Below are 21,219 nucleotides of genomic sequence, written 5' to 3' on the forward strand. Positions count from 1 at the left end.
AGGGAGCGGGTGGTCAGACAGACAACTTGGGGATGAAAATATTTGTTGGTCCCGCAGATGATTTGGAAACAGTCATCGTTCTGCTTTGCCATTTTATCTCCACCTAAGCCATCGTGTAGCCCCTGTCTGTAACTACAGCTACGCATGGGTACATCAGCCCCTATCAGGAGATGGAATGGGTGTGTCACACACACACACACACACAAATGTTGACTTTCTATTGAATACATGGGAAGTGACAGATAGGATCTCAAGTGAGGGGTTTATCAAGGAGAAAGATCGTGCTGACTGGTAAAGGGGAGGGGGATCTCACACACAGGACTGAACTGTGGTCAGAGGAGGGGGAGTCAAGGCGGTTATACAACTTTGGGAATTTAAAGGAGTAAATCAATCCCGAACTCCATCTTAGGGCTCAGAAACACCAATAGAGTTTGCTGGCCGAGAGTACTTAGCACCTTGAACGTAATTTGCGAACCGATTTTCCATGTAGAATCGTGTGAAAAATGTCAGACGTCTATATCCAATCATATGTTATTTGTCACATGCTTGGTTAACAACAGGTGTAGACTAACAGTGAAATGCTGACTTACGGGTGCTTTTCCAACAACGTAGAGTTAAAGATAAATATAAAATAAAAATACAAAATAGTAACGAGGAATAAATAATGAATAACAATAACGACTAAAGCGGGTGGTCCCTAAAACACAGTGCGCTGAGCGATCGGCAGAAGAACGCTAGATCCACATTCGGTGCCATGTGTTTGAGCCTTTAGTGACACTGGACTGATTGCCCAATCCAGGAGGTGAAATATCATTAGAGCACACAAAGAATGTCAAACATAGGGTGTGTGTTGACTTGCCCTACAAGTCAACTCTTTGAACATGCTCAATTCCAGAAGACATTTCTTAAATCTTTACGACAACGAGAGAGGAGGCAGAGAAAACTGGCACTGTTGTGATCTTCAGTGATTGCTTCATTGATTGACTGCATAACGCTCTAAACCTACCAATCTAAACCTGCCTAATGGCCCATGACTAGGGAGTAGTGCAGCTCATAGGAACCAGGCACACCTGGTCACACACAACCCAGATAGACGAAATAAACACAACAACACACACCTACACTACACTGTTTCTTACTGCTAGTCTGCTATAGCACCTCAACCCTATTATGGCCATCTTGAAAAAGGGGATTACCATATTTGCATAAGGGGATAAGCCCTAAATGAATCACCAAGTGCATGGGTAAATCTACCTCTTTGCCACAAAATATGGCAAAACCTTAGCCTTCAAGGCTAGATGTTAGTCAGCTATTGACTTGTATTCGTCTGACTGTGTGCCTGTGTTACTATAGTCATGGGGATGGTGTAGGCCAGGGCTGTAATTGGATATGGAAGGCCAGGTGGCCTGGTGATCAGGTGGAGCTGATCTGTCGGCCAGCCAGTCAGTGTCTCTAACTGACCTGAAGATGCTAGACCTGGGACAGGAACCTGGAACTACCCTCTGAAACACAGCCCACAAAAACAGGGACACTCTCCAGGAGCGGGGCAGTGGTTACCACGCACACCAGGAATAAAGGAGACATTTCTTCACTCTCCATCTCTCTGAACTGGTGAATATTGGATGGACTTTCTGCACTCTAGCCCGACATAATATATTATACATCAGGAGCCAAAAAGCTCTTAACATCTTTCTTTCATTTCTTATTCAAGCAGGTTTAGGAGATTCCAGAATAGGTGTTAATCCAGCCTAGTATAGCAGTTGGCTCTTACCTTGCAGCTGTTTAAACCTCCCCTCCAGGATGTTGGAGTACTGCACCTGGTTAACAAACGCTGCCGGGGAGAGACAGGGCTCCTTTGCTCTCTGGTGGTCCAGCTCCATGTTGGAGCTCTCCCTCGCTCTTTCTCAGCCTAAATCACCTCCTCAGGTATGGAGCTCTGTAGCGTGCCTGGGCCAGTGGGCTCTCCAGCATAGCACAAGGCCAGCAGGGCTGTCCCCAGGACAGGAGCTAGCTATCTATCCGTAGATTCTACTCAATAATCTATAGGTTTCAGTTGAAGAAAATTCAGTGAAATCCCAAACCAACTTTTTATGGATACAGTTTTCCCTCCTAAAATCCCAGTCCTTCTTCTCTACCAGAGTGTAAAGGCAGAGCACGCCATCCTATCTTCCACTTTCAAAATATTATTCCTCCTTTGTTTTCTTCCCCCTCTCACTTCTTCACTGAAAAAGCAGTAGCATGTGCAAGGGTGGAGAAGTTGTATTTACTAAGAACAAAATGTTCTCTTCTCTTCTTTTCACCTCCTGTTCTGAAGTCTTTGCCACACTCCTCTCAGCAAAGTAGAAACCTTTAGGGCAGCACAGGTTCTCTTCACATTCACACTAACACACACTGGCTCTGCAGTTCCTTCTAACTTTGAGCGCGCATTCAGCCTCACACACACCTTGTTTTCAGCACAGCAGGAGAACCGGCTGCTGTCGGACGGCTGTGTAAACAAAGCCTGCTGCTCTCTGAAAGCTGGGGCATTAGCATAAGGTGTGTTTTAGGGAGGAGCCTGAAGGAAGAGCAGGCAGAAGGCTGGATCAGTGGAGGAGGGGCAACAGGAGGAGTGGAGAGGTGGATTAAACCATTCTGCAACGTACAATAGGGTGAGGCAGAAGGTATATCATTCCAATCCTTTTAAATACCAAGTAGGTAGTGTAGGAGGTGTGGTCAGCCAGTGAGGTGTATCACAGTAGCCATACCCGTGTTGTTCTCTCATTCTCTCCATCTCTGTTTTACATCTGATCTCTCTAGTCCTCTTTCTGCTCCACTGCATGGGACTAAAATAAGGTGTTAAGACAGGAAGGAAGTAGTTGAGAAACTGTCAGCAGCAGCAACAATCTCTTTCCTGCCCGAGCAGGGGAGAGAGAGAATGTATGTGTTTGTATACGCGTGTGTGGTTTCTCTGAGCAATCACAGTCCACTGAGACCCACCTAATCAAAACATCTCAGCATTGATTTCCAACATGTCTTTTTACACAAACAATGATTTAATGCTACTAAAATAAAAATGTCAATACACTCCTCAGAAATAATAGTCTAGATAACAGGTGTGTGCATTGCTCTCATTTTGCTGCAGCAGCAGAATGTCCTCTAGTGATCTGGATATGACACACCAGAGCCGTGTTGTTCAGTAGAAACAAACAGGACAAAATTAAATGAGCTTTCTTACAGCAAAGGTTTGGGTAAACCTGTTTCGCAGAGGTCAGAGCCAGTGTCTGTGCTATTCATACAGGAGCCCCTAGGGTGTAGGCCTACAGCCTGCCCTGCCCTATCCAGGGAGCACTGGTCTTCAGATCCGTTGTTTTATAGGCTGTGTTTGGCCTGCTTTGTGTTAAGTCTGTTAAGACGGTAGAGTTCAGGGGACATGTGGACTGCAGAAGATCTAGGGTCCAGGGACTTCAGAGTGACCAGGACTTTATAGAAGGAAGTGGCCTAATGAGTCCCAGAGAACAGACGCAGGGCTCTCACTGGGGGGTGAGGGATTCTGTCACAGTCGCCAGGGGTGATGAGAAGAGCACAGAGCTCAGTGACGGACGCATCGCAGCCCAGACCATATATCAAACATCCCTGTTAACATGCAGGCCTGTAATGAGGAGGGCAGGTCTCTCTGTGCGTGTGTGTGTGTGTGTGTGTGTGTGTGTGTGTGTGTGTGTGTGTGTGTGTGTGTGTGCGTGCTCATGCCTTGGGATAAAGAGGCTTCCTTCCTCTATAAACAGCTTGTCCGCTTGCTGTGCAGATGGCTGGATAAACAACCAGGGATAAACAACAATTTTCTGCAACTTTTGAAAACAAAGGGGGGAAAAAAGTATTCAAGCAACCATTTGGCAGGAGCTCCTGTATGAAGCACACTGCAATTACAGATAATGATCTGGCCTACGGATATGAGTGAGACAGTGGAGCAGAGAACAGGAGGGGAGAGAAGTGAACCATATGACAGGGGAACAGAGGAGAGGAGGGATCCACCCCCAGGAGCGAAGATATTGGAGGAGGATCTACATAGTGTCTCTCACATAGGCCTCTACTGTACACTGTGATGCTGTTAGGGCCTCTACTCGATTAGTCTTCTGCACATTCCTCTCAGCCCAAGAACACAGAACAGACTGAACACTTAGGGATTCCAGTCAGTGAGGAGATGTGGAGAGAAAGAGAGAGAGATAAAGATGTCTGTTACGGCCACCACAGGAGTGAAACAACCACACTCTGCAGGTCAATAAGAGGCATCATGGTCGAGTTGAGGCTGTCAGTGTTCAGGCTCCACACTGAGGGCCATTACCTGCACTTTCATACCCTCCACGTTTTCCTCTCCCCGTCCCTCCGATGGCTCTCTCTGCCCGAGTCTCTCAGTCTGTCATGTTTTACCTTGGCCCTTACCTGCCATGTTACCTTCCAGGCATTTCACACTCCACAGCTTCCCCATGGCCAAGATACACCAGTCAGGTGTGTGAAGACATCCCGGGACGTCAGATATTATTAGGCCACGCACACAGTTGGATGAATCACACCAACACACACACAAACAGAAGCCGGAAGCATTTAAATGAACACCTGAGGGAAGGAGGCACACTAGGTCATGACAGGAAAAAAGGCAGGTAACCAGGGAGCTTCTGATCGAAGTCACAGTTCTAATAGCTCGTAGAGTAATGAACCTTAGAGGCTATACATAATATATAGGGCTCTGTCCTCAGACTACAGAAGTCTAGATAGGACATTTAGAGCTAGCTGTGCATAGAGAGTCCACAAATTGAGAGCCAAATCCATGCAAATGAGCCTGGGCCCAGAAGATGATATTAGCTCCTTCACTGTGTAGGGCGAGCAGAGGATGAAAAGAGAGTCGAGACAGATGGACTGATCATAGATCCCATGACCGATGGACTGATCATAGATCCCGTAACAGATGGACTGAGCATAGATCCCGTAACAGATGGACTGATCATAGATCCCGTAACAGATGGACTGATCATAGATCCCGTAACAGATGGACTGATCATAGATCCCGTAACAGATGGACTGATCATAGATCCCGTAACAGATGGACTGATCATAGATCCCGTAACAGATGGACTGATCATAGATCCCGTAACAGGTGGACTGATCATAGATCCCGTAACAGATGGACTGATCATAGATCCTGTGACCGATGGACTGATCATAGATCCTGTGACCGATGGACTGATCATTGATCCCGTAACAGATGGACTGATCATAGATCCCGTAACAGATGGACTGATCATAGATCCCGTAACAGATGGACTGAGCATAGATCCTGTGACCGATGGACTGAGCATAGATCCCGTAACAGATGGACTGATCATAGATCCCTTGACAGATGGACTGATCATAGATCCCGTAACAGATGGACTGATCATAGATCCTGTAACAGATGGACTGATCATAGATCTTGTGGGCTAAGGCTGTTTCTCCTAGGACTGTCCCCAACAACAACAAAAATATTAGTCAATCGATTCATCTCAATGTATTTTTCATATATAGACACACCCTATGTGTTTTAATAAAATCAACTATGTGTACTGAAATTGTCTGATGCTTTAAGCACGCTGTTTGATTAAATAAGACTATTTTCGTGGAACAGTTTCATTTATAATAATCTTTACCTCAAATTCATTGTCTGTGGTTATCATTCTATTTAAATTAAAATGATACAAATCTAAAAGTAACTTTTATTGCCATTGACAACTATGTAAAAATAGCCTACAGTAGCCAACAAATAATCCCGATAAAAAATAAACATGCTATAAAATCACATTGGCTATGCATGGCCAGTCTACAACGAAATTGAAACATTGTATCAACTATCAACTGGGTCGGCCCGAAACGCACACTTGCTAACTTGCAACATTGCATAAAATATCTGTGCCAGTGAGCTCGGGACAGACACAGCTGTAGGCTATTGGTGCAAGGGATAAGAGGTAATCAGGTATTTTATGAAGTCTCCACTGGATCAGAGCATCACATTTTTCCCTTTCATGCCGAGTGGTTATTGAAAGGGAGAGAGTTGGAAATATTTTTCTAATACTTTGAGGAACTATTGTCATTCTCAATTGATTCTAAAAACAGACTTTGTTTACTTGCTGTTTGTGGTGAAGAAAAAATGATTTTGATAAGCTCCACAGCTAATTAGTGGTGGTGAGTTAAGACAATCAGAAATAGTAATCAGACATCCTCAAATAGGCACATTTATAGGCCTACATTTGCATTCAGGCCAGGTAGACTCGTCCTACTTCTGTATGAGTAATCAGGTGCGCGTCCTTACTCAACACTGACCGGAGCATTTCAAACAAGACGATTAATAAATTGACAAAACTCATAAATGGAATTAAATTAAAAAAAACTTGTTTCTCACAAGTGTAGCATAGGTTGTGAGTTCTGCAAACAACGTGTCCACTCCGACAATGACAACGGTAAACAACTGTAATAATATATTGAATGCATTAACAGAAATGACCGTAACCAAACAAACATTGTTGATTAGAAATTATGGGAACTAATGGTAAATGTAGGTTACTACTGGTGATATATGTAAAAGGGAATTGATAGACAGCAAACAATGCACACAATGAACTTATGAAACAATGAATATGCACGAAATAGCGGGAGAGAGTGCATTCTGAAGAGCGACGTGCCTTGTGCAGCTTAGCCACACTCCACTTTTTCTTGGACCGTGGCACCCCCGTGGCCTCCTCAATGGATTAGTCCACTGAGACAGGCGCAAATCAGACAGGTGTCTTGTGTGCCACGAAAAATAATAATCTATTTGCCACTGCTCGACTAAAAAAATCTTGGTCAACCAACAACCTATCGACCAGTCGACTAAACGGGGCCAGCCCTAGTTTCCCCTATATGGATTTAGTGGCGGCTGGGGGGGGTGGTAAAACGGTTTCAGTGTAAACTTAAACTAAAACCAGATATAAAGTACGTATGTAAAAAAGATAATGGAGCTATATATTTTTTAAATAAGATCATCTTGGAGAAGTAACAAGCACCAAAATAAAAACTAGACAGTCAGGGAGAATGTAAAATTAAAATTCACCAAATTAGCTTTGAAACTGCATTTTTTTTTCTCTCAGACCCATGACAAAATGTGTAGAATTGCAGGGAACTAGTTTTAAAACTACAACATTTTCTCCACCCCATGGCAAAATGTGTAGAATTGCATGAAACTTGCTTTAAAACAGCAAGAGAAGGACCTCTAAAACTGTGCCATTTGCCACACCCACCCAAGCTAACCTTGCAACCGCACCATTGGCCACACCCTCCCCACCCTGCCAACTTTGCCACCGCTGCCCCCAAAAAATCCTAGGGGAAACACTGAAAAAGTGTAGAAGAAATGCAGGGTGCTGTGGGGAGGGGGAGCTACTGTAGCTGTTGCAAAGTGTCAAAGAATGTGCACATCAAGCCCCTACTTGTAAAAAGAGACATGTCAGCAGCATTTCCAGGGAGTAAAGAGCACACGCACACACACACACACACACACACACACACACACACACACACTTATGGAGTCTTATGGAAAATACTGTATGAATACACAAACACACACAGCTCCTCTAGCCACACACCCACACACCTCCATTACTCGGGTCATACTAGTTTGTTAGTCAGTTCAGTGTGATCTTTTGGAGAGGTGTGTGAAGTCATGTCGAAGAAGATGACAAACAGGTAACACACTATTACAGCTCTGTTCTCCTTTCCATAACTGATCCATAAGGCATTTGGTTAGTGGTTAAACATCTACATATATTAACATGCATATGACATTATGATGGTGACAGGGTCTGAACGGGTCTGTTACCACAGAGAGAGTGGTTGCTTTTCAATGTGTGATGAGGCTAACCTTTTAACAGTATACTAGTATCAGTGTACTATCATGTACTCACAGTCTGGAGTTGTGGTGTCAGTTGTTTTTCCTCCAGTGTGGTGTGTCTGTGAAGGGTGGGTGTGTTTGAGACTGTGACTACCACAGAGAGATCAGTATTTTGCAAAACAGAGGTGCCTGATGCTGTTGCCTCTGGTTGCCTGTTGCTCCCTCTGCTGGGCCCTCCACACTACTGCAACCTGCATGGCTGGTCATGTTCCAGCACAGGAGGGTGTACTAGGAACACACATCTGGTCCTATACCCTGACACACATCACATGTATGCACAATACACACGCGCTAACACATTGGGTTGTCCCACCTGCCAGAGCTTTGATGCGCGAGCGCTCAAAGAGGCGTGCCGAGCTGTTCTCATTGTCCCAGTTGGTCTCTGCGGCCAGGTCCCAGCGGTTGTTGATGTCATTGTACTGCTGCTGGATCTCCAGGCTGTCAAAATCGGTGGGAGAGATGGTGCTCATGGTGACCGGGGCTGGGGGAAAACCATCCAACCTGCAGGGGAACATAGAGAGATGGTAATCATGGTGACCGGGGCTGGGGAAAAACCATCCAACGTGCAGGGGAACAGAGAGAGATGGTAATCATGGTGACCGGGGCTGGGGGAAAACCATCCAACGTGCAGGGGAACAGAGAGAGATGGTGACCGGGGCTGGGGGAAAACCATCCAACCTGCAGGGGAACATAGAGAGATGGTAATCATGGTGACCGGGGCTGGGGGAAAACCATCCAACCTCCAATGTCGATGCAAATATTAGCACGAACAGATATGGTCGGTACAAATGAGGCTGAGGCTGAGAGTCGGAGGGAGAAATGTGAGGGAGGGAATGGTACAATACCTGTAGTTTAGCTTCTCTAGTATACGAGTGTAATATTTAGCTTAGTAAACGGCCAGTTGCATGGCAATTCATTTCATTCATATGCAGACTTGGCAAGGGGAGTAGACCTATGGTTTCAATTGCACACGAAAGTTAACACCCACCCACACACGTACGCAAATGGATGACGTGAGCAGCAGATACTTATATAACCATAACGTCTCACGGTAAAATCTGTTTGAAGGACGCAGGCAAGACTGCTTCATTAAAGGACGCACACGCCTCGCAAACAAACACACACATCAATTTCTCAATCCACTCTGGCCTGGTGCCAGGGGTCAATGTCACCTGACCTGACCTGTCCAATCTTCCTCCACAGAACATAAATATCTGGCCATCACCAACAGCTTTTGAACCTGACCCCTGTGGAAAAACTGCTCATAACTTCCTGGATCGTGTCCCTTGCTGTTTTTGAATGGGATTCAAGAGTATATCATCAAATTCATGAAAACGCGGTCATTTAAGATACAGTACCATTCAAAAGTTTGGGGTCACTTAGAAATGTCCTTGTTTTTGAAAGAAAATAACATTTTTTGTCCATTAAAATAACATGAAATTGATCAGAAATACAGTGTAGACATTGTTAATGTTGTGAATGACTATTGTAGCTGGAAACGGATGATTTTTAATGGAATATCTACGTACGCGTACAGAGGCCCATTATCAGCAACCATCACTCCTGTGTTCCAATGGCACGTTGTGTTAGCTAATCCAAGTTTATCGTTTTAAAAGGCAAATTTATCATTCAAAAAATATTTTGCAATTATGTTAGCACAGCTGAAACTGTTGTTCTGATTAAAGAAGCAATAAAACTGGCCTTCTTTAGACTAGTTGAGTATCTGGAGCATCAGCATTTGTCGGTTTGATAACAGGCTCAAACTAGCCAGAAACAAATAACTTTCTTCTGAAACTCGTCAGTCTATTCTTGATTTGAGAAATGAAGGCTATTCAATGCGAGAAATTGCCAAGAAACTGAAGATCTCATACAGCGCTGTGTACTACTCCCTTCACAGAACAGTGCAAACTGTCTCTAAACAGAATAGAAAGAGGAGTGGGAGGCCCCGGTGCACAACTGAGCAAGAGGACAAGTATATTAGAGTGTGAGTGAAGAGGCGACTCCGGGATGCTGGCCTTCTAGGCAGAGTTGCAAAGAAAAAGCCATATCTCAGACTGGCCAATAAAAAGAAAAGATTAAGATGGGCAAAAGAACACAGACACTGGACAGAGGAACTCTGCCTAGAAGGTACAGCCCTTAGCCGTGGTATTGGCCATATACCACACCCCCTCGGGCCTTATTGCTTAAATTTGTATTTTTTATTTATTTATTTCACCTTTATTTAACCAGGTAGGCAAGTTGAGAACAAGTTCTCATTTACAATTGCGACCTGGCCAAGATAAAGCAAAGCAGTTCGACAACATACAACAACACAGGGTTACACATGGAATAAAACAACATACAATCAATGATGCAGTAGAAAAAAAATAAGACTATATACAATGTGAGCAAATGATGTGAGATAAGGGAGGTAAAGGCAAAAAATGCCATGGTGGCAAAGTAAATAAAGTATAGCAAGAAAAACACTGGAATGGTAGATTTGTAGTTTGAAGAAAGTTCAAAGTTAAAATATAAATAATATGGTGCAAAGGAGCAAAATAAATAAAATAAATAAATACAGTAGGGGAAGAGGTAGTAGTTTGGGCTAAATTATAGATGGGCTATGTACAGGTGCAGTGATCTGTGAGCTGCTCTAACAGCTGGTGCTTAAAGCTAGTGAGGGAGATAAGTGTTTCCAGTTTCATAGATTTTTGTAGTTCGTTCCAGTCATTGGCAGCAGAGAACTGGAAGGAGAGACGACCAAAGGAGGAGTTGGCTTTAGGGGTGACCAGAGAGATATACCTGCTGGAGCGCGTGCTACAGGTGGGTGCTGCTATGGTGACCAGTGAGCGGAGATAAGGAGGGACTTTACCTAGCAGGGTCTTGTAGATGACCTGGAGCCAATGTGTTTGGCGACGATTATGAAGCGAAGGCCAGCCAACGAGAGCGTACAGGTTGCAGTGGTGGGTAGTATATGGGGCTTTGGTGACAAAACGGATGGCACTGTGATAGACTGCATCCAGCTTGTTGAGTAGGGTATTGGAGGCTATTTTGTAAATGACATCGCCGAAGTCGAGGATTGGTAGGATGGTCAGTTTTACGAGGGTATGTTTGGCAGTATGAGTGAAGGATGCTTTGTTGCGAAATAGGAAGCCAATTCTAGATTTCACTTTGGATTGGAGATGATTGATGTGAGTCTGGAAGGAGAGTTTACAGTCTAACCAGACACCTAGGTATTTGTAGTTGTCCACAAATTCTAAGTTAGAACCGTCCAGAGAAGTTATGCTGGACGGGCGGGCAGGTGCAGGCAGCGATCGGTTGAAGAGCATGCATTTAGTTTTACTTGTGTTTAGGAGCAGTTGGAGACCACGGAAGGAGAGTTGAATGGCATTAAAGCTCGTCTGGAGGGTTGTTAACACAGTGTCCAAAGAAGGGCCAGAAGTATACAGAATGGTGTCGTCTGCGTAGAGGTGGATCAGAGATTCACCAGCAGCAAGAGCGACATCATTTATGTATACAGAGAAAAGAGTTCGCCCAAGAATTGAACCCTGTGGTACCCCCATAGAGACTGCCAGAGGTCCAGACAGTAGGCCCTCCGATTTGACACATATGTATTCAATCACAAATATGTATTCAATGACTGCATTTTCATGAATTTGATGATATACTCTTGAATCCCATTCAAAAACCGCATCGGACATGATCCAGGCAGTAGGCAGGACTTTCATAGCGTCTAGAGGGATTTGAAATCTAGACATCAAATCCTGCTGTTTAATACATGGAGATGGGTGTGGGTCTGGGGAGGGGTGTTGGTGTTGGTGTGGGGAAGGGTGTTGGTGTGGGGTGGGGAGGGGTGTTGGTGTGGGGTGGGGAGGGGAGGGGTGTTGGTGTTGGGTGGGGTGTGGGTGTTGGTCTTGGTGTGGGTGTGGGGAGGGGAGAGGTGTTGGTGTGGGGGTGTTGAGAGGGGTGTTGGTGTGGGGTGGGGTGTGGGTGTGGGTGTGGGGAGGTGGGGTGGGGAGAGGTGTTGGTGTGGGGTGGGGAGGGGTGTTGGTGTTGGGTGGGGTGTGGGTGTGGGTGTTGGTGTCGGTGTGGGTGTGGGTGTTGGTGTGTGTGTGGGGAGGTGGGGTGGGAAGAGGTGTTGGTGTGGGGTGGGGAGGGGTACACTAGACTAACTCCTCCATGTCGTCCTGGCCAGAGACAGATCTCAGGGGAAAAGACTGAACTCCGATCAGGAGAGACTGCTGATGAATATTTCAGAGCAGAGCCGCAGAGCAGCCAGGAGAGGAGAGACACACCATGGCCATGTACTGCTCCTGTCCAGAACCTCTTCCCATCCACTCCCCTGTGGTCTGACTGAGCTGTGGCATGGTCAGAGTTAAGGCCCTAGCACCATGGGGAAGGTGAGGGGGGGGGCATTCTCTGCCCTCTGTGACTACAGGAGAGGACAGGACAGGGTTTCTCCCTGGTTACAATGACCCCCACCCCCCGACAGCTATACGACCTGGTCCCTCTCACCTCCCCTCCCATGAGGGATCTATCCAGATTAAAAACCCCAGGCAGTCAGTTAACTAAAAGGCCCATTAGCTGACATAGCATGTTTGTTTAAGGGGTCAGATAACAGATTGGATCTGTCTATTGTCTGTTGATCAGGCCTGTTTATTTGTTTGTTGTATTGTGTCTGTCGTAAGTCTCTCAGTGGGATCCGGGGGTGGGGGTGGAGTGATAGGGCTGCTGGGGGTCTTTAGGGCAGAGCGACGGTGAGGCTGCTCCCCCTGTCCTCCTGCTGCAGGCTCCATGCTCTCTCTTCCTGCCCTGCGGGAGGCTGTCTTAATCCAGAGGATTGGGCCAGAGTATGCTGCCTCCCTCCCTCCACCAGGATAGACAGCTCCATCAGTCACTGTCCTGCTACTCCATGTTCTGCTATAGGACACCACTCGTCCCCTAAGCTAGTGGCAGCACTACTCTACCACATCTACTAGGAAACAGGGAAGAGGTGACATGCCAGGAGACAGTTTACCTGCTACCAGAGCCCTTTTAAAATACTGGTAAATATGCATGGAGGTAAGTACGCACACACATTGACTCATCCCCTAATTCAGACATAAAAATTAGGACTAGCTAAATCCGTACTCCAACAATGAGTCCCCTTTAATACACAGACGCCGAGATGCACAGGCGGATCTGTGTCTGAGCAACCGTGAGGGGAAAAACAGAGGAACTTCAGGCTCATATACTCGGCAGATACAGCAGAATGTGAAGCCTTGCAGACAGTGAGCATCCACCGTCTCACATTGAGTATTCAGTCTCTTCTCCTGGGTCTGTCTTCCCCCAGCTCAATTCCCTCTAATATAAGCAGGAAGCATAATGGTGAGAAATGTGGACATTATTCCAATGAAAGAACATTTGTCCTTCCCAGTCCCTCCTCTAAATGAACTGACAACAGACAAAGGCCACGGGTGATGGGGAGAACGGAGAGTTCATGAGGGGACACCGTGGAGGATGACGGGAGGATGACGGGAGGATGGAGTGTTAAAACTAGTCTGGAGGGGGTGAGAGGTGTGGAAGGAGTCTGTGACAGGGAGAGCCAGGAAAGCTTCAGACAAAACTCCTAGTGAGGTGGCGAAGGAACAAATTATGTCAGAGAGCACAAAAAAATAAGATTGATGTAATGTCAGTGCATACAGGGCCTAAAAATTTACAGATTTTGGCATTGCCGGGTAAGATTTTTATTTCACCAGCCACAGTTGGTGTGGTCAGGACTCCACATTGCAAGCATTTCACTCGCATTTGTGAATAGAAATTGGCAAGTATGATCACATTTATAGTAAAATAAATGCTGCAGTAGCTGTTTTCAAAGTATTTCCACTGTTTTGTTTCATAGATGGTAAATTAAATTGCACAAAGTCGGGGCTGTGCGCATGTGAAGAGCTGAGTGAAAAATACATTTTCAGAAGCACTGCACACAGGCATAAAAGTTGGTCTAATTTAGTTGAAACTTGAGACTTTGTCCTTGTGTTTCTTGGCTATTTACATTTTTTTGTTCACAAGCTAGTTTGTTTTCAATGTTTGACTTTCAACTGCTAGGAAGAGAAGACTACGCTTCTACTAGTCAGACTCAGGATGTTCCCAATACTGGAAGGGGGGCCTGAGTGAAAAAGTGTGGGAACCCCTGTCCTAGAGGGCCAGACAATACAGTCCATGGATTCATTTGATAGGACTCTAGCTAGCTACCTGGTGATGCAATATAATAGGGTTGTCACGATACCAGTATCGTGATACTCTGAAGTATCGTGACAAGGAAACAATTAGAAAACATGCAGAGAAAAACGTTGAGAAAAACGTTCTGACGTTGCAAACACACAGCCTTCTGCTGTCTTCCAGAGTTTTTGTCCCTCCTCCACAAAATATATATCACACAATATTTTACATACAGCAGGTTTTTAAAGGACCACAGAGTTCATTCTGCTTCGTGTTTATTTTTTTCCCTGGAAAATAGAGTTTTGTGGTGTCACAATACTGATATCATGACAACTCACAGGACCATCTACTCTACCGCCGATGTGCCTCATCTCAATGGCCTTATGCTGAAATCACATTTCTAAATCAAATGGGGAAATCAATGTGTCAGCCTAGCAGTGGATAGAACACAAATCATGCTGCAACACATAATGTAACAAGCGTGGACGCCGCACCGCTCCTCACACATGTAAACATCCAAACAAAGAGAAGGAAGCAGGGTAAATCCCATTAGGGTCAGATTAGGAAGTGGCTCAGAATAGAAACCCAGCAGAGAGTCATTATCCTCAAAGAAAGACAGGAGGAACAGTCAGCAATGCTTCCATTCCCTCCCTCCCTCCAGTCCACTCTGCCCCAGAACCCCATAACCCCCCTACAGACACCCATGATGGACCCTCTGGGGCTGACTGATTTACCAGGACACTACAGTCCACTCTGTCCCAGCAACTAGCCGACCCCATAACCTCCCTACAGACAGGCACCCATAACCATAATGGACCTTCTGGGGCTGACTGACAGACTAGGACACTGCTAGAGCCTGAAGGCTGGAGCCTGAGGGAGCTTTGGGTCCTCTGAGGCAGTGTGAACAGACAGATGGCTCATAGCTCAACACCAGGCCCGAAGACAAAATTATTTCCTGAGACCCCAATTAATTGTAGCAGTGAATGACAAAAGTAAAGCTAAACATTGAATGAAAGGGGACCAGCAAATGGGGTACTTAACTAACTGATTAGGCACAACTATTATTAATTATTATACAACATTCTTGCCAAAAACAGAATGTTATATAACAATCTCAGCTCTGCAGATTTTTCTGTGAAGAAACAGAATCATGAGATCATTTATTTTGGTATCGTCCCCATGTAGCTTGTTTCTGGTCACAGGTTCTCTCAACCAACTTCCCCTGGAATGCTTTTCCTTCACTCTGCGTCCAGCTCATCCCAAACCATCTCAATTGGGTTGAGGTCAGGTGATTGTGGAGGCCAGGTCATCTGATGCAGCACTCCATCACTCTCCTTCTTGGTCAAATAGCCCTTACACAGCCTGGAGGTGTGTTGGGTCATTGTCCTGTTAAAAAACAAATGATAGTCCCACTACGCGCAAACCAGATGGGGTATAGCGTATCGCTGCAGAATGCTGTGGTAGCCATGCTGGTTAAGTATTCCTTGAATTCTAAATAAATCACTGACAGTGTCACCAGCAAAGCAACCCCACACCATCACACCTCCTCCTCCATGCTTCACGGTGGGAACCACACATGCGGAGATCATCCGTTCACCTACACAGCGTCTCACAAAGACACGGTGGTTAGAACCAAAAATCTCAAGATTTCCACCGGTCTAATGTCCATTGTTCATGTTTCTTGGCCCAAGCAAGTCTCTTCTTCTTATTGGTGTCCTTTGGTAGTGGTTTCTTTGCAGCAATTTGACCATGAAGGCCTGATTCACGCATTCTCCTCTGAACAGTTGATGTTGAGATGTGTCTGTTACTTGAACTCTGTGAAGCATTTACTTGGGCTGCAATTTCTGAGGCTGGTAACTCTAATGAACGTATCCTCTGCAGCAGAGGTAACTCTGTGTATGTTCTTTTCCTGTGGCGGTCCTCATGGGAGTCAGTTTCATCATAGCGCTTGATGGTTTTGGCGACTGCACTTGAAAAAACCTTAAAAATGGTTGACATTTTCCAGATTGACTGACCTTCATGTCTTAAAGTAATGATGGACTGTCGTTTCTCTTTGCTTATTTGAGCTGTTCTTGCCATAATATGGACTTGGTGCTTTACCAAATAGGGCTATCTTCTGTATACCACCCCTACCATGTCACAACACAACTGATTGGCTCAAACACATTAAGGAGAGAAATTCCACAAATTACTTTTAACAAGGCACACCTGTTAATTGAAATGCATTCCAGGTAACTACCTCATGAAGCTGGTTGAGTGAATAACAAGAGTGTGCAAAGCTGTCATCAAGGCAAAGGGTGGCTACTTTGAAGAATCTAAAATATATTTTGATTTGTTTAAAACTTTTTTGGTTACTACATAATTCCATATGTGTTATTTCATAGTTTTGATGTTTTCACTATTATTCTACAATGTAGAAATAGTAAAAATAATGAAAAACCCTGGAATGAGTAGGTGTGTCCACTTTTAACTGGTACTGTGTATGTATATATATATATATATATATATATATATACACACAGTACCAGTACCATATATTTATATACGTGTCTTTGTTATGTAACTATGTACAGTGAGGGAAAAAAGTGCTGATTTTGTATGTTTGCCCACTGACAAAGAAATGATCAGTCTATCATTTTAATGGTAGGTTTATTTGAACAGTGAGAGACAGAATAACAACAACAAAAAATCCAGAAAAACGCATGTCAAAAGTGTTATAAATTTTAATGAGGGAAATAAGTATTTGACCCCCTCTCAATCAGAAAGATTTCTGGCTCCCAGGTGTCTTTTATACAGGTAACGAGCTGAGATTAGGAGCACACTCTTAAAGGGAGTGCTCCTAATCTTATCTTGTTACCTGTATAAAGGACACCTGTCCACAGAAGCAATCAATCAATCAGATTCCAAACTCTCCACCATGGCCAAGACCAAAGAGCTCTCCAAGGATGTCAGGGACAAGATTGTAGACCTACACAAGGCTGGAATGAGCTACAAGACCATCACCAAGCAGCTTGTTGAGAAGGTGACAACAGTTGGTGCGATTATTCGCAAATGGAAGAAACACAAAATAACTGTCAATCTCCCTCGGCCTGGGGCTCCATGCAAGATCTCACCTCATGGAGTTGCAATGACCATGAGAACGGTGAGGAATCAGCCCAGAACTACACGGGAGGATCTTGTCAATGATCTCAAGGCAGCTGGGACCATAGTCACCAAGAAAACAATTGGTAACACACTACGCCGTGAAGGACTGAAATCCTGCAGCGCCCGCAAGGTCCCCCTGCTCAAGAAAGCACATATACATGCCCGTCTGAAGTTTGCCAATGAACATCTGAATGATTCAGAGGACAACTGGGTGAAAGTGTTGTGGTCAGATGAGACCAAAATGGAGCCCTTTGGCATCAACTCAACTCGCCGTGTTTGGAGGAGGAGGAATGCTGCCTATGACCACAAGAACACCATCCCAACCGTCAAACATGGAGGTGGAAATATTATGCTTTGGGGGTGTTTTTCTGCTAAGAGGACAGGACAACTTCACCGCATCAAAGGGACGATGGACGGGGCCATGTACCGTCAAATCTTGGGTGGGAACCTCCTTCCCTTAGCCAGGGCATTGAAAATGGGTCGTGGATGGATATTCCAGCATGACAATGACCCAAAACACACGGCCAAGGCAACAAAGGAGTGGCTCAAGAAGAAGCACATTAAGGTCCTGGAGTGACCTAGCCAGTCTCCAGACCTTAATCCCATAGAAAATCTGTGGAGGGAGCTGAAGGTTCGAGTTGCCAACGTCAGCCTCGAAACCTTAATGACTTGGGATGTGAGATGTATGCAAACCTGGTGGCCAACTACAAGAAACATCTGACCTCTGTGATTGCCAACAAGGGTTTTGCCACCAAGTACTAAGTAATGTTTTGCAGAGGGGTCAAATACTTATTTCCCTCATTAAAATGCTAATCATTTTATAACATTTTTTACATGGGTTTTTCTGGATTTTTTTATTGTTATTCTGTCTCTCACTGTTACCATTAAAATTATAGACTGATCATTTCTTTGTCAGTGGGCAAATGTACAAAATCAGCAGGGGATCAAATACTTTTTTCCCCACTGTAAAAAAAAAGTACCATGTATGTAAAATGTATATGTAACAAAAAAATATTTAAAAAATATATAAAAAAAATATATATAAACAGTTGAAGTTAGAACTTTACATACACCTTAGCCAAATACATTTAAACTCAGTTTTTCACAATTCCTGTCATTTTATCCTAGTAAAAATTCCCTGTCTTAAGGTCAGTTAGGATCACCACTTTATTTTAAGAATGTGAAATGTCAGAATAATAGTGGAGAGAATGATTTATTTGAGCTTTTATTTCTTTCATCACATTCCCAGTGGGTCAGAAGTTTATATACACTCAATTAGTATTTGGTAGCATTGCCTTTAAATTATTTAACTTGGGTCAAAAGTTTCCGTTTAGCCTTCCACAAGCTTCCCACAATAAGTTGGGGAAATGTTGGCCCATTCTTCCTAACAGAGCTGGTTTAACTGAGTCAGGTTTGTAGGCATCCTTGCTCGCACACGCTTTTCAGTTCTGCCCACACATTTTCTATGGGATTGAGGTCAGGGCTTTGTGATGGCCACTCCAATACCTTGACTTTGTTGTCCTTAACCTGTTTGGGATAGGGGGCAGTATTTTCACGTCCGGGTGAATAGCGTGCCCAAAGTAAACTGCCTGCTACTCAGGCCCAGAAGCTAGGATATGCATATAATTGGTAGATTTGGATAGAAAACACTCTACAGTTTCTAAAACTGTTAAAATAATGTATGCGAATATAACAGAGCTTATTTGGCAGGCGAAACACTGAGGACAAAACATCCAGGAATTATTTTGTTTTAGTTCACTGTGTTTTCAATTGGTTTCTATGGGAACCTAGATTTCTGTGGCACTTGGTTGCAGTTCCTATTGCTTCCACTGGATGTCAACAGTCTTTAGAAATTGGTTGATGTTTTTCTTTAGAGAAATGAAGAAGTACGGCTATTCAGAACGAGGGTCCAGCCTAGTGTACTCTTTTGTTGGGGCGCACGACCTGAAACTCGCTCCACTTTCATTTTAGCCGCAATTGAACACTGTGTATTCCGTCTTAAATTTTACCGATTATTTACAATTTAAAATGTCTAAAGTTGGATTAGGATGGTTGTTTGAAATGTTTCGACAAAGTTTACAGGTAACTTATTAGATATTTTGTAGTCATGTTGGGCGAGCTGGATCTGGTGTTTTTCTGAATCAAACGCGCCAAATAAATTGACATTTTGGAGATATAACGACAGAATTAATCAAACAAAAGGACCATTTGTGATGTTTATGGGACATATTGGAGTGCCAACAGAAGAAGCTCTTCAAAGGTAAGGCATGAATTATATCGTTATTTCTGAGTTGTGCGGGTTGAAATATGATTGTCATGTGTTTGTTTGATGGGGTGCTGTCCTCAGATAATCGCATGGTTTGCTTTCGCCGTAAAGCCTTTTTGAAATCTGACACGGTGGCTAGATTAACAAGAAGTTAAGCTTTAATTTGGTGTATTGCACTTGTGAATGTATGAAAGTTAAATATTTAAACAAAAAAAAATTGAATTTCACGCTCTGCAATTTCACCGGATGTTGTCGAAACGTTCCGCTGGCGGAACCCCTAGCCATATTAAGTCATTTTGCCACAACTTTGGAAGAATGCTTGGGGTCACTGTCCATTTGGAAGACCCATTTGCGACCAAGCTTTAACTTCCTGACTGATGTCTTGAGATGTTGCTTCAATATATCTACATAATTTTCCTTCCTCATGATGCCATCTATTTTTTGAAGTGCACCAGTCCCTCCTGCAGCAATGCACCCCCACAACATGATGCTGACACCCACGTGCTTTACAGTTGGGATGGTGTTCTTCAGCTTGCAAGCATCCCCCGTTTTCCTCCAAACATAACGATGGTCATTATAGCCAAACAGTTCTATTTTTGTTTCATCAGACCAGAGGACATTTCTCTAAAAAGTACGATCTTTGTCCCCATGTGCATTTGCAAACCGTAGTCTGGCTTTTTTAATGGCGGTTTTGGAGCAGTGGCTTCTTCCTTGCTGAGTGCCTTTCAGGTTGTCGATATAGGACTCGTTTTACTGTGGATATAAATACTTTTGTACCTGTTTCCTCCAGCATCTTCACAAGCTCCTTTGCTGTTGTTCTCGGATTGATTTGCACTTTTCACACCAAAATATGTTCATCTCTAGGTGACAGAAAACGTCTCCTTCCTGAACGGTATGACGGCTGCGTGGTCCCATGGTGTTTATACTTGAGTACTATTGTTTGTACAGATGAACGTGGTACCTTCAGGCATTTGGAAATTGCTCCCAAGGATGAACCAGACTTGTGGAGGTCTACAATTTTTTTTCCTGAGGTCTTGGCTGATTTCTTTTGATTTTCCCATGGTGTCAAGTAAAGAGGCACTGAGTTTGAAGGTAGGCCTTGAAATACATCCACAGGTACACCTCCAATTGACTCAAATGATGTCATTTAGGCTATCAGAAGCTTCTAAAGCCATGACATAATTGTCTTGAAATTTAGTGTATGTAAACTTCTGGCCCACTGGAATTGTGATACAGTGAATTATAAGTGAAATAATCTGTCTGTAAACAATTGTTGTAAATATTACTTGTGTCATGCACAAAGTGCATGTCCTAACCGACTTGCCAAAACTATAGTTTGTTAACAAGAAATTTGTGAAGTGGTTAAAAAACAAGTTTTAATGACTCCAACCTAAGTGTATGTAAACTTCAACTGTATAGAAATAAATAAATAAATAAAAGGAGAGGACAGTGCTTCCTGGACGGATGGGTGGCCATGACGACCACAACTTGGCCATGACAACCACCATTCCCGTATATGGCGGGAATGGTAATTGAGGGTGGAAAGGGGACTAGGCGAGTAAGGGGGGAAGGAAAGAGGACTGGGGGAGTAGGAGAAGGAAAGGGGACTGGGAGAGTAGGGGACTAGGGGAGTGGGGGACGGAGAAGGGACTGGGGGAGTAGGGGGAAGGAGAGGAGACTGGGAAAGTAGGGGACTAGGGGACAG

At 44.2% G+C, this 21,219-nt stretch overlaps 1 protein-coding gene across 6 annotated transcripts in view; it reads right to left on the reverse strand.

Annotated features, from left to right (window-relative positions):
* Nucleotides 1–21,219, reverse strand: part of LOC115204318 (spectrin beta chain, non-erythrocytic 1) — a 105,221-nt gene that overhangs the window by 66,826 nt on the left and 17,176 nt on the right. For 4 of the 6 annotated variants that reach the window (XR_003880348.1, XM_029769787.1, XM_029769786.1 and 1 more), the window contains exon 2: nt 8,241–8,428. Coding sequence is in view for 5 of the 6 variants with exons in the window: in XM_029769787.1 (XP_029625647.1) it covers nt 8,241–8,397 (157 nt within the window). In the remaining variant the exon portion in view is untranslated. Of the gene's footprint in view, nt 1–1,771; nt 2,526–8,240; nt 8,429–21,219 lie in introns of those variants that run through there. The other 2 variants (XM_029769790.1, XM_029769788.1) reach the window with 1 other exon arrangement.

The sequence above is a fragment of the Salmo trutta genome, chromosome 12, assembly GCF_901001165.1.
Source record: "Salmo trutta chromosome 12, fSalTru1.1, whole genome shotgun sequence".
Lineage (NCBI taxonomy): Eukaryota > Metazoa > Chordata > Actinopteri > Salmoniformes > Salmonidae > Salmo > Salmo trutta.